The sequence below is a fragment of the Elephas maximus genome, chromosome 7 (assembly GCF_024166365.1).
Source record: "Elephas maximus indicus isolate mEleMax1 chromosome 7, mEleMax1 primary haplotype, whole genome shotgun sequence".
NCBI lineage: Eukaryota > Metazoa > Chordata > Mammalia > Proboscidea > Elephantidae > Elephas > Elephas maximus.
This window is the reverse complement of record NC_064825.1, coordinates 17,501,257-17,525,225: the sequence shown is the minus strand read 5'-3', so window position 1 is coordinate 17,525,225 and position 23,969 is coordinate 17,501,257. Positions and strand designations below refer to the sequence as shown.

The window sequence follows — 23,969 nt, the reverse complement described above, 5'->3', positions numbered from 1 at the left end:
AAATTAGGGTACATTGTTATAAATGCTTCTGAAAATTCAAATAGAATGCAATGGGAAAAACAAGATGGGGAGGTATTTGAATTTGTGAAAGTGTAGCTTGGGTGCTGTATTAAAAATTAAAACTGTTAACTTTTTTTTTTTTTAAGCTAAAGCGATCACTAGTGGAGCCCAACAAGCTGTTTGTTATTTTTAATCACACACTACAGGTTTTTAGTCATATTTGAAGATGTTTTGTTATTTCTTAATTTGTAGTTCAGATGTCTGAGAGCCATTATGATTTAATAAGTTAATAAGTCAACAAATATTTATCAGTGGCCTACTACTTATCTGGCATTGTTATAGGTGCTGGGAATAAAGCTTTGTACAAGTTAGAGTTCATGTCCTCAAGGAGTAACATTTGAGTAGACAAAGAGGCAAAATCTTCTAAACATTCATAATGTAATATGGTTTTGGGTAGTGATAAGTACTGTTAAGATAAAAACAGTTGGTTGAAGGGTGGGGAACTGCCTTAAACTAGGGTGGGAGGGAAGATCTTGGTGGAATTAGTGACCTTTCAAGTGAGATCTGAATTATGAGTTTTAGGCAGACGTAACATCTGGGGTAGGAGTGTTCTAAGCAAAAGAAATGGTAACTACCAACTCAACTTCATTCCAAAGGGGCAGGAAAAACAAAATCCAGGTGATTGCTGAAGTGTAATGAATGAAGGAAGAGCTTAGAAGGTTAGGTGGGAGAATAGGGTAGGGGCCGATCATTTATGACCTGTATATCATGTAGGTTGAAGTAGGAAGTCATTGGTAATCTTAAACCAGAGAAAGCTGTGATCTGGCTCATGCTTTAGGATCGGGTTTGACAAACTTTTTCTGTAATGGGTCAGATGATAAATGTTTTAGGTTTTCAGGGCCATACGGTCTGTCACAACTGCAACTCTGCTTTTGTAGCATGAAAGTCCTACACAATATGTAATGGATAGCTGTATTCTAATAAAAACTTATTTATGGACACTGAAATTTGAATTTCATATCATTTTTACATGTCACAGAATTTTCTCCTTTTTATTTCTTTAAAAATGTAAACATTTTTAGCTTGTGGGCTGTAGTTTACCAACCCCTGATCAGTCTCAGTAGGGGATTGGAAGTATATTGCAACCTCAAAAGAAAAAAATTGCACCTTGAATTAATAGTTATCACGTTATAGTCAAAGAGGAATAGTAGTTGCTAGTGATGGGCAAACCTGGAGGAGAGGCAGCTAGGAGCACTTATTCTCAATTTTCCTTTCTTTGGGATGATGAGAGGCTGTAGCCAACTGATGGTTTGCTTTAACTCTGTCTTTGGCTAGGACAAAGCTCATGGTCCTGATTGATGCTCCATGGCAGACTCGGCAAGCAATGATGGGTGTTGTTTGCAAAGCATAATAATAGAATGTGTGTTTTCTGAATTTTCTTTCTTCAAATAGGTGGGAGAAGGAAAGTACAAGAGTATGCATCATTTAATTGCTAAAAAGTGAATTAAAAAATATATATATGTCTGCAGTTTGTTATATATACCCACTTGTAATTGGAATAATACAATCATACTAGCAATAGAATTCTGATGTGTGAAAATGAGAATTTTAGAAATGCAGCAACACAGAGTGTCAGCTCCTTCCTACTGGTTAAAAAATGTAATGGTGAGGATAAAAGAAAAATAGCATGAAAGCTTACTCATCTACAAGATGGTCTTCATATACAGCAGAGACCTTGTTTGAAAGCTTCTTAATGAATAGAGTTCTTTTCCTGGAGAAAGAGATGAGAATAACTGTGAAAGTATGTCTATAATGCAGAAGCTTCCTTTGGGCAGTATACTTTTCAGTTAATAAACAAATGACTATGAATTGACCTATTTTAAATAAGTTAGCTTTAGAGAATTCTAATTTAGTTCATCCAGTTTGAATTTCATATAGTCTAGCTATATGACAACTTAGTAAAAAGGTTTGATGTTCAGACATTTTAGGGAAAAAAATTTTTGTTCAGGAAAAGATGACGTTGGAAGATAAGTTAGTTTTGGTATTTTTGAGTTTATATACAATTTAAAAAGCACCCTTTTTAATACTGATTCCAGATAAGATAGTAACTAACATCTTTGTTATATACTTCTGAGGTATGGTAGAGAAATACATTACTCATCAATGTGTACGTGGGCCATACAGGTTTGATCTGCAGTATTACTGAATCTTCCTGGAGTGGAACAGTTAATAGTGCATGTCAACAATGTTTATATAGTGCTTTCTGTTGATAAATCACTTATCAAAGTAGCTTTAGGATACAAGCACATGTAAGTGGGGATACATTTTTAAACCTAGATATTCTTAAGGGGCAGAGAGAGATTGTTTTTAATATACTGTACTTATATTTGAAATAATTTTTTCCCCACAGGATATAATTATGGTGATACAACATTTTAGGGAAATATTTCTTTCAAATATTAAATTTTATGAAGATAACATTAAAAATCTTTTGTTTATCACTTTAGATTGATTTTGGTGACACAAAAGATAAAGTGTTGGTGTTTTTCAAGCTGCGACCTGAAGTAATTACCGACCAAAATCTACATAATAACATTCTTGTTTCATCTATGTTAGAGTCACCTATTAACTCTCTTTATCAAGCAGTACGACAAGTATTTGCACCAGTCTTGTTAAAGGTAAGTAAATAAAAGTAGCTAAATGGTCATGGGTCTTTTACCTAGGCATTTGAACAGATGTTTTCATAAAAATAAACATAAATATTTGATATATTACTTGTTAATGATGTTAGTATATTTAAAATTTTACTTACTGTTAATGGTATTTTAGCCTTTTAATTAATATAGGTGTTCTTAACTTTTAATTTTAGACTAAGCTTTGTGACAAATAAAGAAATTGGAGAAAGGTAAAAATTCAGCCCACATCAGCTCTTAACGTCTCGGTGATAAATGATCTTTATAAAGTCTTAACTTCTAAGAGGACCTCACCCCTCACTGCAGCCTACCCTTTCCTCCAGCCTCCCCACTTCTGTGAAATGGAGATAATGGCAGACTTTAAGTGAAGCAGGGGTATTTGAACTTAGTTCTTTAGACAGTGTTTTAGGAAGTCAATTTAATTTCCAAGATTTTGATCAATGATTGCTCTTGTCTGTTTTTATTTAGGATCAGGAATGGAGCAGAAACTTTGATCCCAAGCTTCAGAATCTTTTGAGTGAATTAGAAGCTGGATTGGGCATTGTTGTGCGAAGATCAGACATTAACTCATCAAAAATGAAGTTTAAGGAGGATGACACACGAGGTATATAAACATAGCTTAATCAAAGACGGAAACCCTGGTGGCATAGTGGTTAAGTGCTACAGCTGCTAATCAAAAGGTCGGGAGTTTGAATCCACCAGGTGCTCCTTGGAAATTCTATGGGGCAGTCCTACTCTGTCCTATAGGGTTGCTATGAGTTGGAATCGACTTGGTGGTAATGAGTTTGGTTTGGTTTTTAATCAAAGTCAAAATGATTATTTCATTAGTACATTAGTAAATAGACATGTTTCTTTATGGATTTCTTTCTATACTGTTGGAACTTTTCTGAGCATGAACTTCTTATAAATAACTATAGATTTATATGAATTTGTAGAAGAGGAAATTATAATCTTTAACAATGTTTGATCCATAGAAATATAAAATAATTACATGCCTTGCAAAGATAATAGGTTGGCAAATTTATTTTAAAATGTATTTTATCTGAAGGTATCTAATTATAATTTTATTGTGGCAATAGGTAAATTATTACTCATATGAATGATTAACATGAAATGTGTGACTTACCTAAATCCTTATTTTAAAATATTGAATGTAGTTTTATTCTTTGAATAGTAAAGTAGAAGGTTTTGGAAGCTAATAGTCCTGGAAAGAATAGTGTGCTTATTTCTAGCATATGACTAGGCATTACAGATGGTCCAGCTTGTTGGGAAATTTAAAACAAATTTAAAAGTAAAACTAATTTGTTTATAGTTTGAAATTAAATTAAAACATTTAGTGATTAAATTATAATTCTAGTTTATCCTCATTATTCATAAATTCCATATTTACAAATTTGCTTACTTTCTAAAATTTATTGTAGCCTCAAAATCAATACTTGTGGGTCTTTTGTAATCATTTGTGTTGCATAGAACAGTGAAAAATTTGAGTTGTCCGATGCATGTTTTCCTAGCTGAGGCCAAACTAGAGAACAATCTGCCTTCTTGTTTCAGCTCTGACGTAGTTATATAGTTATCTAGAAATACCACAAGTGGTTAGCTTTAACCAATAGAAATTTATTTCTTCGTAGTTTAGGAGGCTAGAAGTCCAAATTCGGGGTGTTGGCTCTAGGGGAAGACATTCTCTGTTGACTCTGGAGGAAGGTCCTTGTCTCTTGAGTTTCAGCTCTTGGGCAGTCTTCATGTGGCTTGGCATCTCCCTTCCCTCACCTCTGCTTCTCTAGCTTGTTTGTTTAATCACTTTTATATCTCAAAATAGATTCCCTCAAGACACACCCTATATTAATCCTATCTCATTAACATAACAAAGACAAATGGGGATTATAACCACAGGCATAGAGGTTAGGATTTACAATACATATTTTTTGGGGACAAAATTCAATCCATAACATTCCATCCTTTGGCCGTCCAAAATTCATGTCCTTTCCACATGTGAAACATATTCACCCCATCACATCATCCCAAAAGTCTTAACTCCAAGTTCAAATTCCATCCTGGACCAAAATTCCTCTTCTTCTGTGAATTTGTGAAATCTAGAATACCAGTTATTGGCTTCCAAAGTAGAATAGTGGAACAGGCACAAGGTAGGCATTTCCATTACAAATGGGAGAAATTGGAGGGAAAGAAGGGATAACAGGCACCAAGTAAGTCTAAAACCTATCAGAACAAGTTACTTTAGCTCCCCAGTCTTGAAAATGATTCTGTGTTCTCTGAGACTATCTGGGCAATGGCCTTGCCCTCCAGACTATGGGTGTTGGCTTGCCCTCTGGATTCTGAGTGGAGGTCCCTTGACCCTGGACCCACTGGGATGGGAAAACTGCCCCCTTGACTTTGGGTGACCCCATTCTTCTAGCCCATCTGAGTGACGAACCCACCCCCTTGACCCAGGCAGGCCCTGTTCTTCCTAATGGGCATTTCAGGCCTACCTACTCCACCTTGGGCAGTAGCCCCATCCCCCTGGCACTCATGAATGGCAGCCACGTGCTTCAGAACCAAGTTGGCAAAGATCAGACCCTTTGAAACCCGGAAGGCTATAGTCCCACCCTTTGAGATCCAGGAGACCGTGGCCCCACTCTTTGAAACTGAGAAGACCCTGCTTCTGGTGCCTCTTCCAGTAGCTCTGCTGATCTCTGAGCTGCTCCAGGGAAGTCTTTTCTTTTCCTGTAGGACAGGAATTCTAAGAGGCAGACAAAGTTCTTTCCTTTCCTTCTTTCTCTGTCCTTTGCAGTCTAAGCTGATGGGTTTTCTGATGTGGTAGTTGGTTAAATCCATCAGTTACAGGTTGAATTTCTTTGACAAAAGATTGTGTGGACACGTCCTCAATGAAAATTCTAGCACACATGTCCTTAGTTTATTCAGCAGAATTTTCAAAACTTTAAGTTTTGTTTTCATTTTGGACAGTTCATTTTTTAAATCCATCTCTTTCCTCTTGCATTTTACTACAAGTGGCAAGGAGAAACCATATGACCCCTTTAAGATCTTGCTTAGAAATCTCCTCATCAAGGTACCCAAGTTCATCACTTACAAGCTGTACCTTCCACCAAACGTTTGAACATAATTCAGACAAATCCTTTGGCAGTGCATAGAAAGCCTTGCCGTTCCTCCATCGTCCAGTCACATGCTCATCATTTTCTTTTGGAGCCTCATCAGAAGCACCTTTAACATCCACATTTCTAGCAATGTTCTGTTGCTGATGCCATATGTATTCTCTAAGACAAGGGAGACTTTCTCTATAGCTGTCCTCACTTCCTCCTGAACCCTCACCAGAATTGCCTTTGAAATCCATAATTCTACCAACAGTCTCTTCAAGGCAATCTAGGCTTTTACTCTTATGCACCTTAAAAATCTTCCAGCCTCCACCCATTACCCAATTCTAAAACTACTTATACATTTTAGGTATCTGTTAGAGCAGCAGCCCACTCTTCAGAGGTACCAAATTCTGTGTTAGGGCTTTCACTTTCTGTCAACTCTGGAGGAAGGTCCTTGTCTCTTTTGAGCTTCAGCTCCTGGGCAGTCTTCATAGAGCTTGGCATCTCTCTTCCCCCATCTCTGCTTCTCTTGCTTGCTTGTTTAATCTCTTTTATATCTCAGAATAGATTGACTCAGGACACGTCCTACCCTAATCCTGTCTCGTTAACATAACAAAGATAACCTGGTTCCAAATGGGATTATAGCCACAGGCATAGAGGTTAGGATTTACAACACATATTTTTGGGGGACAAAATTCAATCCATAACAAGCTCTAATACCGTAAACAGGTGTTCTTTTTGTGATCTATTTAATGCCATACTTTCCACATTTTTGTATTTCGTTGCTGATTTTGCTGTTTAAAATGGCCATGTTGTCTAGTGTTTCTTAGCACAGGAGGTTGTGATTGTGCCTTACAGAGAAAATACACGTTACATAAGCTTCATTCAGGCATGAATTTTAGTGCTGTTGTCTGTGGATTCAATGTTAAGGAATTAACAATGTTAAATAAGCCATCTTTAACACAAGCACGCATAAAACAAGCTGTATTATGTATTGATCGATTGATGAAAATGTTGTGACCAGAAGCTTCCAGAAACCTAACCTTGTATTTCCCTGGGAGCAATCGTTCAGTATTGACTAATTCAGTGTTTGTAGTGACTTTGTAGAATGTAACTACCACAAATAATGAGAATTGACTCTATTTCCAGTTTGAATGTCATTCAGAGCATGAATGGTATTGGAATTAGATTTTGGAAAACCTTATGTTAGAGAAGCAAACTACACAGATACAAGATGCGCAATGATTGTATAGATATGAACGGCTCATAAAAGCATATAAAAATCATACTAAACAGCAAGCTTGATATGAAGTGTAAATTGCTGCTGTTAGTTTTTCCAGTAGATTTAAATAAGAACTTTCTGTTGAGAAAAAAAAAACATTCTTTGGTGTTTATGAGGGTGAGGAAAGCTGGGGAGGGCAAATCACTAACTAGTTAGAAGACGTGTTAATTTTGGTGAAGGGAAAGACAACATACAATATAGGGGAAGTCAGCACAGCTTGATCAAGGCAAAGTCATAGACGTTTGCTAGACATGTCTAAACAACTTGAGGGACCAAGTTGCTGGGCCTGAGGGCTGGGGTCCATAGTCTTGGGGAATATCCAAGTCAATTGGTATAACAGTTCATAAGGAAAATGTTCTACGTCCTACTTTTGGTGAGTAGCGTTTGGGGTCTTAAAAGCTCGCGAGCAGCCATCTAAGATAAATCTATTGGTCCCATCCCTTCTGGAGCAAAGGAAAGTGAAGAAAACCAAAGAAACAAGGAAAATATTAGCTCAAAGGACTAAAGAACCACATGAACTGCAGCCTCCACCAGCCTGAGCCCAGAGGTAGGTGATGCCCGGCTACCACCACCGACCGCTCTAACAAGGATCCCAGACAGATGGGAAGAAAAATGTAGAACAAAAGTGAAATTCACAAAAAAAGACCAGACTTTTTTTTTTATAGGTCTGACAGAGACTGGAGGAACCCCCGAGACTATGACCCCAGACACTCTGCTAACTCAGAATTGAAACCACATCGAAAGCCTACTTTTCAGACAAAGATTAGACAGACCTACAAAATAAACAATAACACACATGAGGAACGTGCTTCTTAGTTGAATCAAGTATAGGAGACCAAATGGGCAACTGCTGCCCAAAAGCAAGACAAGAAGGCAGGAAGGGGCAGGAAAACTGTATGAATAGTCATGGGGAACCCAGGGTAGGAAGGAGGAGAGTGCTGTCACATTGCAGGGATTACAACTGATGTCACAAAACAATATGTGTATAACTAACTTGTGAGAAACTAACTTGAGGTGTAAACTTTCACCTAAAGCACAATAAAATTAAAAACAAACTTTCTGTCGATAGATGCCATAAAGCTCATTTTCTGTACATCTTCAAGAGTATAGGAGATAGGCATATATGTAGACATAGCCAAAATCAGTGAATGAAACATAACTTTCTGGCTTTTCATTTTTTATTGATAATTCTTTTTTTCTTTTTCATATTTTCAGGTATTCTTACCCCAAGTGATGAATTCCAGTTTTGGATAGAACAAGCTCATCGTGGAAATAGACAAATTAGTAAAGAAAGAGCCAGTTATTTTAAAGAATTATTTGAAACAATTGCAAGAGTATGTGATTTATACATAGTTATTTATCAAGCTTCTGAAAGTACTTTAGAGTTTAATTTTCACTAGATTTACCTCTTTTACAATCATTTCTCGATGTCGTTAGCTAAATACATCCTTTATAGATAGCAGAATTTACTTAAGATGTATATTTAAATTAAGCACAATTTAGAGATCCAAAACTTAAAAAAAAAAAGTTAAATTCCAGTCTAGTGGATATTTTTCTCAAAAATATAATCACTTTTCTCCAGATAGGTAGGGAAAAACAAAAATCTACTATACTAATACAGGTTTGTCTGTGTAGAGGTATATGCTTTGAAAGGATATTCACTTACTCAAATTAGCATTTTGAAGTAATCTGAAATATGTAAAGTCTTAGTTTTATACTTGTTTGATTCATTATTCCTTGTTGTACCTACATAGTGGCTAAATAAATGGCCATTTTAAGTATGATTAGAAAATTTTTTTTCCGAACCAAAATATCATAATTTTCTACTCATTCTCGGTATTATTTTAAAAATATTGGTTTTAAACATTTTTTAACAATGGTGAAATATAGGACAATGAAACTTTTACTATGGTTGTATTATTGTTAACATAACAAGCAACACAGTAAATGAACAAATAACGACATACATCAACCACAGTGAGTAATGTATGTGTGGATTTATGGCACCTGTGATTAATAAATGAGTCCAGACTTAAAGAAAATGACATCAAGGGTGTAAATAAATGAATAGGCTTTTTGCAGTTCTTTTCCTTCTCACTTTCGTGAAATTTATGTTTGTGAAGAAGGTTGTAGGGTATTTGTATAAAGAAGTAATGTGTTATCTGATAGAGAAAGGGAAAATAATATGGCAAATGTTAGGACTGTGAACAGTTGAAAAAATCTGAGAACATTTTGACTGTGTTATCTACCTTAAAAATATGATTATGCTTAAACATTAATGCATTTTGGTTTTAGGAGTTTTATAACTTGGACAACCTATCCTTATTGGAAGTTGTTGACTTGGTGGAGACTACTCGGGATGTTGTTGATGATGTGTGGAGACAGACAGACCACGATCATTATCCTGAGTCCCGAATGTTACATCTCTTGGACATCACAGGTGCTAGTTAAGAAATAACTTGTGTAATGCTGGGAATCCGGTCCTGTTTTCCTCCATTTCTTAAGGCTTTATTTTGAGAACAGTTTTAGATTTACAGAAAAATTGAACAGAAAGTACAGAGAGTTCTCATGTGCATTCCTCCCCAGCCTGTCTTATTTTGTTTCCTTTTTTTCCTTTAAACCTTACTTAAAATGCTCTTTAATGTAATAACTGTTAGTTAAAGTAACTCTTAAAGCAAATCATATTAAAAAAAATCATATAGTATTATTTAAATAGGTGTTTGTATATAGTTGGTAAATTTAAGTCATATGTGCCAAATTATTTGACTATTAATAGAACTAAATTTACAAAGGTATTTAGTACCTAAGCATAAATCGCCTTTATCTTAAAATGAACTGAAAAATTCTTTAAAGTTTAATGGCTCATCTGTCAATATTAAAGATGCATACACCTTTCACCTAGGAAATAAATACCCTTCTCCATATTATCCTAAGGAAATACATAAAAATGTATGTACAAAGGTTTTTATTGTAGTATTTTTTGTAATTTATAAGAATAGAAACAAATATCAATTGAGAATTGGTCATATAATGCTATATTCATCCACCCACAAAAAACATATTTATACAGTAGGGTATATAACCCAGAAACCCCAGTGCCGCTAAAAAACTATGTGTATGTGTGTATATGTGTGTACATATACATATCTCTATATCTCTATCTATATGGAGTCTTGGTGGCATAGTAGTTAAGAGCTCAGCTGGTAACTGAAAGATTGGCAGTTTGAATTCACCAGCCATTCCTTGGAAACCCTATGGGGCAGTTCTACTCTGTCCTATAGGGTCACTATTAGTCAGAATTGACTTGATGTCCTTTTTTTTTTTTAGTGTATATGTGGATACACATATATATTTCTACTACACTTGAAAGGTATACATGATAAATTAGAAGATATAAAAATGCAAACTGATGTGTGTGTTTAAAAAATATTTGTGTATAAATAATCCAGAAAGGTAGGAGCCAAGTTATTTACAGTGCTAGTCTAAGAGTTTATTTCTATTCATATGTCTGTGTTATTTTTAGGTGGCTCATTTGGAAGGTTTGTTCAGAAAAAGTTGGGAACATTGAACCTATGGGAAGATCCTTATTATCTTGTGAAAGAAAATCTGAAAGCTGGTATTTCAATTTGTGAACAGTGGGTGATAGCTTGTAATCATCTAACAGGTCAAGTGTGGCAGCGCTATGTTCCTCATCCATGGAAAAATGAAAAATATTTCCCTGAAACACTTGACAAACTTGGCAAACGCTTTGAAGAGGTATTAGTTCGATTGTTTAGATCTTTGTCTTACGTATGAAGTAGTTCCTCACATTTTTCTGAAAGGGTTTGTAATTAACAAGCTGTACACATCTGATTTGGGAGAAAAGCCTGGCAATTTACTTCTGAAAAATCAGCCATAGTTCTACTCTGACACACATGAAGTCACCATGCCTTGGGATTGACTCGACAGCAGCTGGTACTGGTAACATAGCTGGTTAAAGTTATTTATAGTTTTGAGAGGGAACAGGAGTTAAAGTTCACGTGAGATAATGTATGGCAGTCAGCTGGCAATGTGCCAGATGCTTGGTGGCCATTAAGTGGTAGTTTCTGCCCCTTTTCTTCTTCTTTGGTGTGTGACATTGGTCAGTTTTTAAGTTGTAAACTTCCGTTAAGCGGTAGTTTCTGCCCCTTTTCTTTTTCTTTGGTGTGTGACATTGGTCAGTTTTTAAGTTGTAACCTTCCGTTAAGTTGTTCTTTCTGCCCCTTTTCTTTTTCTTTGGTGTGTGACATTGGTCAGTTTTTAAGTTGTAAACTTCCATTCTGTTGTTCTTTGTTGTCAGAAGGTAATCAACCTACTGGTCCATGTATGGATGCTCTCAGGCATCTTCTTGGGTGTTGAAATTGTTTTTATGCAGGGACGGCCTTTTAGATGGTACTTGCTGGAGGTCCCTGGGTGGAGCAGACAGTTAATGCACTCTGCTTCTAACCAAAAGGCTGGAAGCTCATTTACCTGGAGGCACTTGAAAGAAAGTCCTGGTGATATACTTCTAAAAGTTCAGCCTCGAAGACCCTGGGGAGTACAATTCTACTCTGACAAATGGGATCACCATGAGTTGGAGCTGGAGTTGACTTGGAGACAACTGGTTTTTTTAGTGGAAGTCCTTGAAACAGCTGCTTAACTTACATACGCAATGAGCTTCAGTATAGAACTTCGACAGTTCGCTTGAAGGGGTAGGCCAAATGATATATGAACAGATTGCAGAGCTGACTCTTGTCCTTTGTGCTTACTGGCCATACTTCTGTGTTTAGGGATTTTTTTTTTTTTTTTTACCTTTTATATTATAGAAAATTTCAAACATATCAGAAGTAAAGTAGTATGATGGATGCACGTATATCCATCATTCCGCTTCAGTAGCCATTGACATTCAGTTCTTGTTCTGTCTTTGCCTTCCCTGCCCCTCACCTCTTTTTTGCTGCAGCATTTATAAAACCAATCCAAGATATAATGCTTTAACTTTTATATACCTCAATGTATATTTCGAACAGATTAAGGTTAAACAAAAAAGCATAACCACAATACCACTCCGACATCCAAAAAATGATGATAATTTCTGAATACCATTTTCTGTCTAGCTAGTGTTCAATTACTCTGATTGTCTCAGAAATGTCTTTTTATAGTTGATTTATTTGAATTTTTTTTTTTTTTTTGAATTAGGTCCCAAACAAGGTCAACACATTGCATTTGGTTATCTGTCTCGTAAATCTCTTTTAATCTGAAACAACTTCTTTTCCTATTTTGATTCCCAAAGTGAAAATGAACTTTTACTTAAAATATAAAATAATATATTTGTTTTTATTTGATTTTTAAGAATGTACTTACCATTACAGTACATCTCTCACAGGTTTTTGCCCCTTCCTATTCTTTCATGCCGTATATGTGTTGAAGAAACTGGATATTTGTTTTATAGCATTTTTCACGTTTTGGATTTGCTTCTTTGTATTCTTATATCATTTAGCATGTTCTTCTTCTCCTGTTTTCCTACCGATTACTAGTTAGATATAAAGCCTTGGTTAGAATAAGGTTTTTTTTTTTTCCTAAACCATACTACTTCTGGGGTGGTGATGTTTACTTCTTATACATCACGTCAGGAGGCGTGTAGTATTAGACTTTCCCACTTTTAGTGATGTGAAGTTTGATCAGTGGGTATAGGTATGATCCTGACCCAGCTATTACAGTGTTTTTCATCAAGTTTTTACTTAATGATTTTAACAGACATTGAGGATCACAAGGGGTGGCAGAAATGGTCATTTTCTAATTCTGGCATTCTTTCTGCATTTATTAGTGATAATTTTTCCATATAGAAAAACTTTTCCTCATCAACTTTTTTGGCTACCTGAAATATAGCTCATATAGGAATAGCAGTACAGGTAATTGATTCTTTTGTTTATCAGTTTTCAGAACAATGATTTAGTGTTGTAGTAAGATCCATAGGTGACCAATGAAGTGTTAAAATTGCCTTATTATGAACTGATGAATTTTTATATTTTATGTGTTTCTGTTCATGGGAGCTATCATTATACACAAATTGTTCCATCTTTGGACAGTGAGAGCCCCTTCAAGTTGGCGCCTGTGTCATTTTGACATGATTGCAATATTTCTTTGATAACTTCCACCTAAAATATACCAACCTATCTTGTTTATTTTCTGTCTCATATATGGGATTAGTCATTTCTCCAAGGAGCCTGTGCTTTTTAATGGGAGATGGTATTTAGCAACAGTGACCTGGTTATGGAGATGTTAATTGCTACACTTGCAGTTACCAGTGCTTTTAGGCCTTCTCAGCAGACTGAACTGTTAAATATATATATATGCATATAGGTATATATATTTTAGCAAGAGAAAAATCAAATTGTGAATATATACTGATATTTCCAACTTAGAAGAAAGATTATAGCATTTTTACTTAATTTTTTTTGATTAGTGGAAACTTTACATATAATATTTTCCAATTATTTGTAAATTATGCATAATGGGGCTATGTATAAATATAATTTAATTATTAAAAGTATAATTGAATGTAGAATAATGAAAATCAGAATTTTTTACTATAAAGAAATACTGATTCTAAAAATTTAAAGGAGCTTTAAACATAGTTTAAAAATATTTAGAATTTCTATATTTTCATCAGATTGAGCACATTGATTGATGTTACTATGATGATCATTGATTATTGATGAGTAGTAATACTTAGGTCTATAGTTTCAGTTTTATTGTTCGTTTAGAGAATCTAGTTTAAAGAAAATCTTGCCTAATATCTTTAGATTCTGAACCTGTTTGTGCAGATATTTCTGATTTAAATAATTTTTGTTGTTTTAATCTTCTATGTTTTAGATCTTGGCTATTAGAACAATTCATGAGAAGCTCCTCTATTTCTTACCTGCCAGTGAAGAGAAAATTATATGCCTGACTCGAGTATTTGAGCCTTTTACTGGCCTGAATCCTGTGCAATATAATCCATACACTGAGGTAGAATTTATATGTGTTTATGTATTTATATAATTTCCTATTTGTGCTGTTCTTTTTATAGATAAATGTATTTTTTTAAAATATTAAAATTGAACTGTTATTAATTTGTTTTAGCCTTTGTGGAAAGCCGCAGTCTCTCAATACGAAAAAATTATTGCACCCGCAGAACAAAAAATAGCAGGAAAATTGAAAAATTATATTTCAGAAATTCAAGATAGTCCACAGCAGGTAAAATATTGAAATATTTACTTTAAATATCTTGCTTAAGCTATTTTAGGAGACCTGTATGTATTTACTAAGTTGACCATTTGGGATGAACATCCACTTATTTTATTTTATATTAGCTTCTTCAAGCATTTCTGAAATACAAAGAGTTGGTGAAGCGTCCAACTATAAGCAAAGAATTGATGTTAGAAAGAGAAACTTTACTGGCAAGACTTGTGGACTCAGTTAAAGGTAATAGTTTATCTGAGACTATACCATTTGCTTTAGAAAATATTTTTGTAGATTACTTATTTCTTTGTTGCATGTTATTTGGGATTAAGGCTATATATTTTGACATGTATATGCTGACGATTACTCTTTCCTCTATAAATGGCAGATTTCCTTGAACTAACAGATTATTTTCCTTTGGTGTCTCACTTGATAACACGCCAAGACCCTTGAGGGTTAGGACCAACTCTTATTATTTTTCCGTCTGCACCATTTAATGTAGTGCTTGGTACATGGGAGACACTTAGGGAACCTTTGGTGGATGGATGTAATGATTTTATTTGATTTAAATTTTATAGATTTTCGATTAGACTTTGAGACTCGGTGCCGAGGAATTCCTGGTAATGCATCTGGACCACTTTCTGGCAAAAATCTTTCAGAAGTTGTCAATAATATTGTTTGGGTTCGCCAGTTGGAGCTGAAGGTATTGGTTTTAATAAAAGTTGAATACTAACTTAAAAATGAGCTAAACTAAGGCCTGTAGAAGGCACTCTAGAACTGTAGTGAAAACACTAAAAAAGTTCACTGTTTTCCATAGCACTTCCATCTAATTTTCATGTTAAAGGTAGAAGTCTGAGAAAATGTGCTGAGGAGGTTCCAAAGAGTTTGCTCATTTCTCATGTGGAGATAATTGTCAAATCACTTATTCCTATTGCGGTTGTTTCAGATAAATGCCCTTTAAAAATTCTATTCAAGAGGAAAACACCTTTTACACTGTGTTAAAATTTCCTTTGAAAATTATCATTTAAAAATGTTGGTAGCTGCAAAATCTATCTGCAAGCATATTTATGTAGCTAAATTACTTTTGGTTGAAAGGAGCTTAAAGGAAGGGTGAAATGTAATTACAGCATTGCCTAAGGCACAACAGCGATTTATAGGTTTAAAAGACTATGTGATGACTTTAAAACCAATCTAAGAATCTTACGGACTACTAATTTTTATATGGTAGAGTGTCTTGCATTTGACTCAGTAAATATTAATTGATTATGGTATGTGATTAAGAGCAAGAGGACGTAGAATATACATAGTAGCATATTTGATAGTTCTAATGATTTAAGTTTGTATTTTTGATTCTTTATTTCCTGGAATATTCCTTTTGCTTCCATTGGTCAGCTTTCCAGGATGCTGCAACGTTCTTTGTGTGGTGGGGAAGGAAAAATCCTTTTCTTCCTTAATTGCCATTCGACTTGGCCTAGTTATTGTTTGAGCTATTAACCAAAGCATTTGTAGCTGTGGTTCAAAATTATTGCCGAACATATTTAGAGTATTGCTGAAGGTTTTGGATTCTTCTCTGAAAGTCAGTGGGGCACACGTAATTTTGGACCTTACTTTCACTTATCCTATGCCTTGTGTGGGTTATATGCTCTTATGTTTCTACTGTTCTGAGGCTGTATAGTTCAAAAGCAAAGTAGGGGTTTGTATGCTTATATTCCTTGGTAAATCTTAGAGTTCTACTCTAGATGGATGAGAAAGTAATTTCTAAATTGCACATCAGAGAAGAGAGCTCATTATGCTGATTTTGTTAGAATTTAAATGATGTGTATTTTTATAATTTGGCTTTTAAGGTAGATGATACTATCAAGATTGCAGAAGCTCTTTTATCTGACTTGTCGGGATTTCGATCTTTTCATCGAAGTGCTGAAGATCTTTCAGATCAGTTTAAGCTTTATGAACAAGAACAATTTGATGATTGGTCCAGAGATATTCAGTCGGGTTTGTCGGATTCCAGATCTGGTTTGTGGTAAGTATAAACATCTAGACACTGAAATCTACACAGGAATCTTTTTTCTTGTCATTCCAAATGGAGGATGGAATTAATCATCTCAGCTTGCTATGTTCTCCAGATTTGCTGCTCCTCCTTTAATTTGTTTTTTTGTTAGTTTTAGACCTCAAATTTTAAGTCATTAATACTGGAAACTTTGATGAAATAGTTGACTGCTTCCCCCTTATTTCTCATGTCTCTTCCCCAGAACTGTTTTGGAATTAGGCTTTTCTTCTCCCAGGGTTTTTCTTATAGGTATTCATATACTTTTTTTACCTTATTTGCATTAATATTGGGTATACAAAATTTTACTAATTTTAAGCTCCTTGACAGACGTTTCTTCATGATGTCCCAACATAATAAAAAAAAAGGCTGTGATAAAAGTCTATTGAATTTAATTTAATTGATTAAACTAATTGTACTAATGAGGATTTAAAATGGATGGTCTAGGAGAATCATTGTTTCTTTGTACCTTAAATCAACTTTCCAGAACATATTACTGTCTGTATTTTTAGAACTTTGTAACATCTTTCTTTAAGCAACTTTGTCCATAATATAAAGTTCTGTTTATTTCCCCTATACTGCTATATCTAGAATTCTGGTGCTGGAGGAAGAATGGAGGAACCAAAAGGTGCTAGGGCATAGTGATTATAACTTTGTACTATTTATCTCTCTCACTTTCTATCTTAAAGTCTAAAACTTGAGAGATGCTCCAGGAAAACAAACAAACTAAAACAATGATGTACACAACTAATTTTTGAAAAATTGCACACTCTCTCACTATGATGGTGGAGATCCACTACGTATGGTTGCAGGCCAAAGGCCTGAGAGCTGTTGTAGCGAGAAGCCTGTTTAGCTTTGTTCAACACAGTGTTTCCCATTTGGCTATGAAACCTTCTCCTCTCACCTTTTCTGAGTATAAAACCTATTACTGTCCTGTAGAATCAGTGTTCTTTGGAACACATTTTGGGTAGTTTTGGTATGTAGAAACTAATTATGTCTGTTTCAGGGGAGGAAGATTAGTCTTAAATAAGGACAAAAAGGTCACTAGTATAGTTTTCTAATACCTTATATTCATATAGGAAAGTTTGGGCTAAATTACCATTTTAAAGTACCAGCTTTTTATTGTGCTTTGTTTTATTTGCTGTTAAGTATGCCTAATAGATTTGTTCTTTGCTTTTCAGTAACTTTTAAGATCTGCCAGTTCTCTTAATTGTGAGAATGACTTGAAAGAATGCACATTATATAAGTCTGATCCTAAAAGAATGGCAATGAAAACACAGTACCTTATGCATAATTTAGCTCAATATTTTTACAATCCATGCTGATTGGAATACCCCAAAGTAAAATTTGCTATTATAGCTTTTACATGAAATACAGAGAATGGGCAATACTTAGGTAGTGAAGCAAAGGGTAGAGGATTAAAACATTTGAGTATCTGTACTTTTTTTTTTTTACTCCTACTATTTTGTTGTTCTTTATCATTGATCCTTTAATAAAAGTATTAAAGAAGCAAGCATGCTGATTAAAGAAAAAAATCTAAGGTATATTTTAGAAAATGAATCAAACCTCTTTTTTTATGGTGGATGTGATGTCAATTTTTAGTTTTTGTGAAGGTTAAGGGATTGATTTTTCTGACTTTAAAAATGCCTGGTTGAAATATTAAGTGATGGTATATTTTGAATATTGCAGTTTGTTACCAAGATAATAATTGAGGCAATATGTGGAAAAAAGCACAACCTGAAAACTGTAATTAATTTTTTTTTTTTTTTTACTTTGAGCAGATTTTAGACTTAAAAAGAAGTTGTAAAAACTGTACAGTTTTTCATCAGTTAAAAAATTGAGGACGTGAAAACTTAAAATGTTTATTTTGTTTTGTAGTATTGAGGCTAATAGTCGAATTATGGAATTGGATCCTAATGATGGATCATTAAAAGTGCATTATTCAGATCGTTTGGTTGTTCTTCTGAGAGAAGTGCGTCAGCTTTCTGCACTTGGGTTTGTTATTCCTGCCAAAATACAGCAAGTCGCAAACATTGCACAGAAATTCTGCAAGCAAGCAATTATTCTTAAACAAGTATGAAATTATTTTTTTGTAGCATGTCTATTTTGAATTCATTACATTAAACTAGAATATATTAAGGGCTTTGGTTTCTACTTTTGATTTTTGTAGGCTGATAGTGCCATTAAGTCTTACAGAATTGTGGTTTATTAAATGACTCATTACAAAATTTGCTTTGTAATTTGTACAGGAATTTATCAAATTGAAGTACTATTGTTACTACTTTTCATTATAAAAGCATTTAGAAAAATGCTTTGCTTCTTCTCTTTCTTTTCTTCATTTTTTCTTACATTTTGCTTGTATGGGTCTTAGAGAACCGTTTAATAAAAGGACCCTGTTCCTGTCTTCTAGGGGCAGATTCTTAGAAAAATCACCAGGCTGCTGTGTTTCTAGTCATTCCCTCAACCCATCTAGTCTGCACATTACCATCATGTCATTTTCCTGTTTAAAACCAACTGCTGCTACTCAATGTCCTTAGTATGGCTTGTAAGGCCTTTCTTAATTATGTCCTAAGTGTCCTTACTGGCTTGGACCCTCCCTACCTATATTCCTCCTCTTATATTTCACCATGTGCTTTGATAATATGAAATGTGTCTGTTCTCTGAACATGTCTCCATGCACTGAAATGTGCTTTCTCTGACTGGAAAACTCAGTCATCCTTGAATTCCGAACTCAAAAGCCACTTTCTTTGTTACATCTTCTTTTAGTTAATTGTTCCTTTTTCTGTGATAACACAGTACAGTGGAAAAATCACTATTTTAACACTTTTCATATTGTGTTTGATTTTTTTTTTCTCACCTGATTATTAGATCTTAGAGGGCAGAAACAGTACCTTGTGTATTTGATCTTTTGTTTATTCTTTTATTCAATAAAGATTCATTGAGTACTGTCAGGCACAGTGTAGTGAAGATACAAAAATTAATAATTGTTATAATCTGGTGGAGGGTTTCTCAGAATTGGCAACTATTGGCATTCTGGACCAGATGATTCTTTTTTGTGGGGGAGATGTTTAGCATGCTTAGAAGTGAGAGTGGCGAGACTTCGTCTTGTATAATTTGGCCTTGATATCAGTAGAGACCAGTCCCTGGAGAAGGACATTATACTTGGTAGGATAGAAGGTCAGCAATAAAGAGAAAGACCCTCAATGAGATGGATTGACACAGTGGCTGCAACAATGGGTTCAAGCACAGGAAAGATTGTGAGGGTGGCGCAGGACCGGACAGTGTTTCGTTCTGTTGTACATTGAGTCACTGTGAGTTGGAACCAACTCGATGGCACCTAACAGCAACAACAATGGCATCACTGATCGCTACCCACTGGCCCTTACCTAATTGTGTCAATCAAAAATATCTTTAGACTATGCCATATGTCCCCTGGAGAGTGAAATTACTCCTGGTTGAGAATGGTGATCTAGTGGGAGAGAGCAAACTAAACATTGAGTGCTCATTAAATGTCAGGCATTGTGGTGGATGCTTTTTTTTTTTGTATTATTTCAATTAATCTCCTATTTATCACTGACCTAATTGAGGAGCAGATATATAGTTTTCCCAGTGTCACATAGCTAGTAAGTTATGAAGCTGGGGTTTGATACTAGGTATCTTGTCTCCAAAGCCCATACCATATTTATCCCTTTCTAGATCATGTAGTGATGACAGATATGTGAACAATTACAATATTTAATGTATTATGAGTACTATATTATACCTGTCCAGAAGATGCTGAAAGCATAAAGGTAGGATTTTTCAATTCTTTTCCTGGGTAGGGTTAGAGGCAGTATCAAATAAGCCTTTATGGAGGAATGGTGTTTGGTGCAAGTCTGGAAGAATATATATATTCTCTCAAGTGCTTGAGGAGGTGGGTGATCATTCCGGGTAGAGGGTCTACATAATCAGAAGCAGAGAGGCTTGCTCACCTTTGTACCCTAAGTATTTAGTCTGACACAATAGGGGTTCAAAAATTAATGAATGGTCGTTTAATATTTATCTTTAACTCTGGAAAAACACTTGGGAAAAGATATTTCTATGTATCTTTATTGATGAGCAGATACTTAGCTGGAGTAGGACATATGTAGCAGGACGTTGGATAGCAGTATGGCCAGATTGCTGCAACGATGTTCATTTCATTGCTTCTAGCTGTCATGATAGTACTTTTTTTGGACCTACTATTATGGTACAAAATAAGTAGAGTGAGTATTCTCTACCAAATAAAGTGTATCTTTATGCATATTAGTGGGAAGAAGGGAAGGATCCTGTATAACATTATTTAAGAAATATTTTTTAAGCACCTACTCTGTACCAGGAATTTTGTGAGATGCTGAGGTTACAAAAATTGAGAGACAAGCTCTGTCCTTGGACATTTTAGACTCACTGATTTCCCTTTAGATTCTATCTTTGTTGGGTTCGTCTCTTGCCTATGAAACTATGAACTTCTTGATGCCAGGGATCAGGTTTTATAATCTTTGTTTAACCAGCTTCCAGCACATGACCTAAGGAGCCATGGTGGTGCAACAGTTAAGCACTCAGCTGCTAACTAAAAAACTGGTGAGCTGAACCTACCAGCAGCTCTGTGGGAAAAATACCTGGTGATCTCCTCTTGTAAAGATTACAGTCTAGGAAGCTACGGGCCAATTCTGCTCTGTCACTTGGGGTTGCTATGAATCAGAATCAACTTGCCGGTACCTAGCGACAACAGTAGCATATGACCTGGCAAATATAGGAACGCCACACTTATTTGTTGACTGTGTGTATTAATACATGCGTACATGTTGTATTGGAGATTAAAAAAAAAAAAACAAAACTATTTTATGTTAAAGTTTAGGATTGAGAAAAATTAAGATTTTTCATTCACACTGTTAAAAATAAAGAAAAAAAGGAAGTATGTTATATATTTCTAGTTATTGCTAATTGAGCTTTTCCTTTGTAGGTGGCACATTTTTACAATTCTATTGACCAACAAATGATACAAAGCCAGAGACCAATGATGTTACAGTCTGCCTTAGCATTTGAACAAATAATTAAGGTAAATGGACTTTTTATGTTATTATGTATAGATTTTACGTATGAAGTGTTTCTTATTTCTTAGTTTTTCCGCATACCCTTCATCTTAAGACAGCCATTGGTCTAGGCTTTATTTTGCTCTCCAATGACTTTCTTTACCCTTAACAAGTAATATTTTCTCCAAATGTAGATTTAAACTGTCATAATGCTTTACATATTTTAGTACTGATTGTGACCAATTATATCAAATGAATAATATGTAATTTGTATCATATTACATTTACTTATTCACATATTTTGAGGTCTCTATACTGAAGACTTTTTAGTGCCTTTCCATCATCTTCCAGTTTTAGAATTTAAGATTTATTTACTCTTTCTCTGTACTTACTTTAAGATCCACACATATGAAATTAGAAAAATCCACAATATTTTTTAAATTGTTAGCTACTGAATGAGTGATAACTTTCTCAAATCTACATTTTTTAGTCCTCGTAGACATGAAATATGTGAAAAAAATTAGAAGAGAATTACATGCTTTTATTCTTTTTTAACTTGAAAGCGATAAACACCCCATGTTTAATGATTCACTAGGAGGACTTACCATGTAACCATACTTATGGCTGTGATTTATTATAGAGAAAGAATGGAAAGAAAAAGGTTCACGAGTTGAAGCCCTCTCCCGGTAGAATTATACACCTAACTCCCCTAAAGATGAGTTGTAACAACACATGTGAAATGTTGTCTTACCAGAGAAGTTTATTTGAGGGTTGATTATGTAGGTACCCTCCGCAGAGCTTGTATCTAAATTTAAGACTCTCGGAAGGAAAGCAGATGTTCATCATAAATCATTTGTTTGTACAGTTTAGATACAGTGAGCCACTTTTAGCAGTTAGGGTGGTGGGAATTCTTCTGAAATCTGAGTTCTTAGACACTAGCCAAGGGTCAACCTTGTAACTAGGCCTTTCACAGGATAGCAGTCAGGCCTGCTATGTTGACTCTTTTCTGCATATTGGTTCTCAGGCTTAAATTTATTAGGAGTTATATAATTTATATTGTAGATGTTATTAAAAACTTTTTTTTCTTATTGTAAAAGTTTAATACAAGGTTATGATGGAAAATTTCAAATATACAGGTAAATGAAAAGAAAATAATGCCCTATAATCATACTACCAAAAAATTGCCTTTCTTAACATTTTTGTGTATCCATTTAATCTTTTTTCTGTGCATACTTACAAGTATCCTTTTTGAAAATGAGATCCTAACTTTAAAATTTTTTTTAACTTAATATATGATATTTTAATTATAGGTCTTTAGAACTTTAGTGGTTAAGTGCTATGACTGCTAACCAAAAGGTTGGCAGTTCGAATCTACCAGGTGCTCCTTGGAAACAATGGGGCAGTTCTACTCTGTCCTATAGGGTCGCTATGAGTTGGAATTGACTCAGTGGCAACGGATTTGATATATTCAAAATAATACCTTCTTTTTCTAGGGCAGAAACATTTTGAAAAATAGAATTATAAGAAGTAGATAACTATAAGATATGTTTCAAGAGACGTATCAGTGAATAGAAAACTGAAGTAGAATGAGAGAACACTAAAGTTCTTTATAATCCTGTGGCCACTTACTGTACTGTAGGATATTTGAAGGCAAGGACTCCAATTTGTCCATTTCCATACTTCCTAGCACCTAGCACAATAGCTGGCATGTAGTAATCACTCAGTAAATGCATTTTGAACTGTTTATTGAATTTTTTATAATTGTTTAGTTGAATTCATATTTATTGAGGGTGTACGCTATCCCAGAGACTTGCTATGTCTTACCATTTACCACTCAAGTGAAGTATAGAAACTTTACTTCCATTTAGGTCCCTTACTCTCCCCAGTTTTAAAATATATTTGTCTTAATTATTCCTCCACATACCTAGAGCACTGCATGAGATGGTAGTATAATTTTTGCCTCAGTCATCAAATATGATTTAAGATACTCATGAGAAGGAGGATAGTTTATTGTATATATTTTTTGCCCATTCTGATGTTGTTCTTCCATTTCTGAAATTCAAGCCTTCTATGATCATTTCCTTAATGCTTAGGGAGTTTTTTTCAAAGGGTAGGCTTGTTAGTGTGTTAGTGACACATTCTCTTAGTTTTCCTTTGTCTGAGAATGTGTTTATTTCCTTTTATTCTCAAAGGATAATTTCACCAGATGTAGAATTTATGGTTGACAGTTCTTTTCTCTCACTGCTTTAAAACTGTTCCACTTCCTTCTGACCTTCATGATTTCAGTTGAGAAATCTGTCATTCAAATTGGTACTCCCTTACAAGTAATAAGCACAGTTTCTCTCTGGCTGCTTTCACGATTTTTTCTTTGTCTTTAGTTTTCAGAAATTTAATTATGATGTATCTTGGCATGAATTTCTTTAGGTTTGTCCTACTTGACATTTACTCAGCTTTTTGAATCTGTAGATTTATGTCTTTTGCCAAATTTAGGAAATTTTCAGTGTTATTTCTTTGAATATGTTTTCAATCTCACTCTTTCTCTGCTTTCCTTCTGGGATGCCAGTGAATGGTAGTGCTTTTGTTATTGCCCCTGAG

At 34.7% G+C, this 23,969-nt stretch overlaps 1 protein-coding gene across 6 annotated transcripts in view; it reads left to right on the top strand.

The window, feature by feature from the left end:
* The window catches only part of DYNC2H1 (dynein cytoplasmic 2 heavy chain 1), a 412,907-nt gene that overhangs the window by 1,711 nt on the left and 387,227 nt on the right, over nucleotides 1–23,969 (top strand). For all 6 annotated transcript variants that reach the window (XM_049889447.1, XM_049889448.1, XM_049889446.1 and 3 more), the window contains exons 2-13: nucleotides 2,508–2,678; nucleotides 3,162–3,297; nucleotides 8,277–8,395; nucleotides 9,357–9,501; nucleotides 10,585–10,817; nucleotides 13,932–14,066; nucleotides 14,181–14,294; nucleotides 14,411–14,522; nucleotides 14,858–14,982; nucleotides 16,124–16,299; nucleotides 18,202–18,397; nucleotides 21,305–21,400. In XM_049889447.1, the coding sequence (XP_049745404.1) occupies nucleotides 2,508–2,678; nucleotides 3,162–3,297; nucleotides 8,277–8,395; nucleotides 9,357–9,501; nucleotides 10,585–10,817; nucleotides 13,932–14,066; nucleotides 14,181–14,294; nucleotides 14,411–14,522; nucleotides 14,858–14,982; nucleotides 16,124–16,299; nucleotides 18,202–18,397; nucleotides 21,305–21,400 (1,758 nt within the window). The remainder of the gene's footprint in view (nucleotides 1–2,507; nucleotides 2,679–3,161; nucleotides 3,298–8,276; nucleotides 8,396–9,356; nucleotides 9,502–10,584; nucleotides 10,818–13,931; nucleotides 14,067–14,180; nucleotides 14,295–14,410; nucleotides 14,523–14,857; nucleotides 14,983–16,123; nucleotides 16,300–18,201; nucleotides 18,398–21,304; nucleotides 21,401–23,969) is intronic.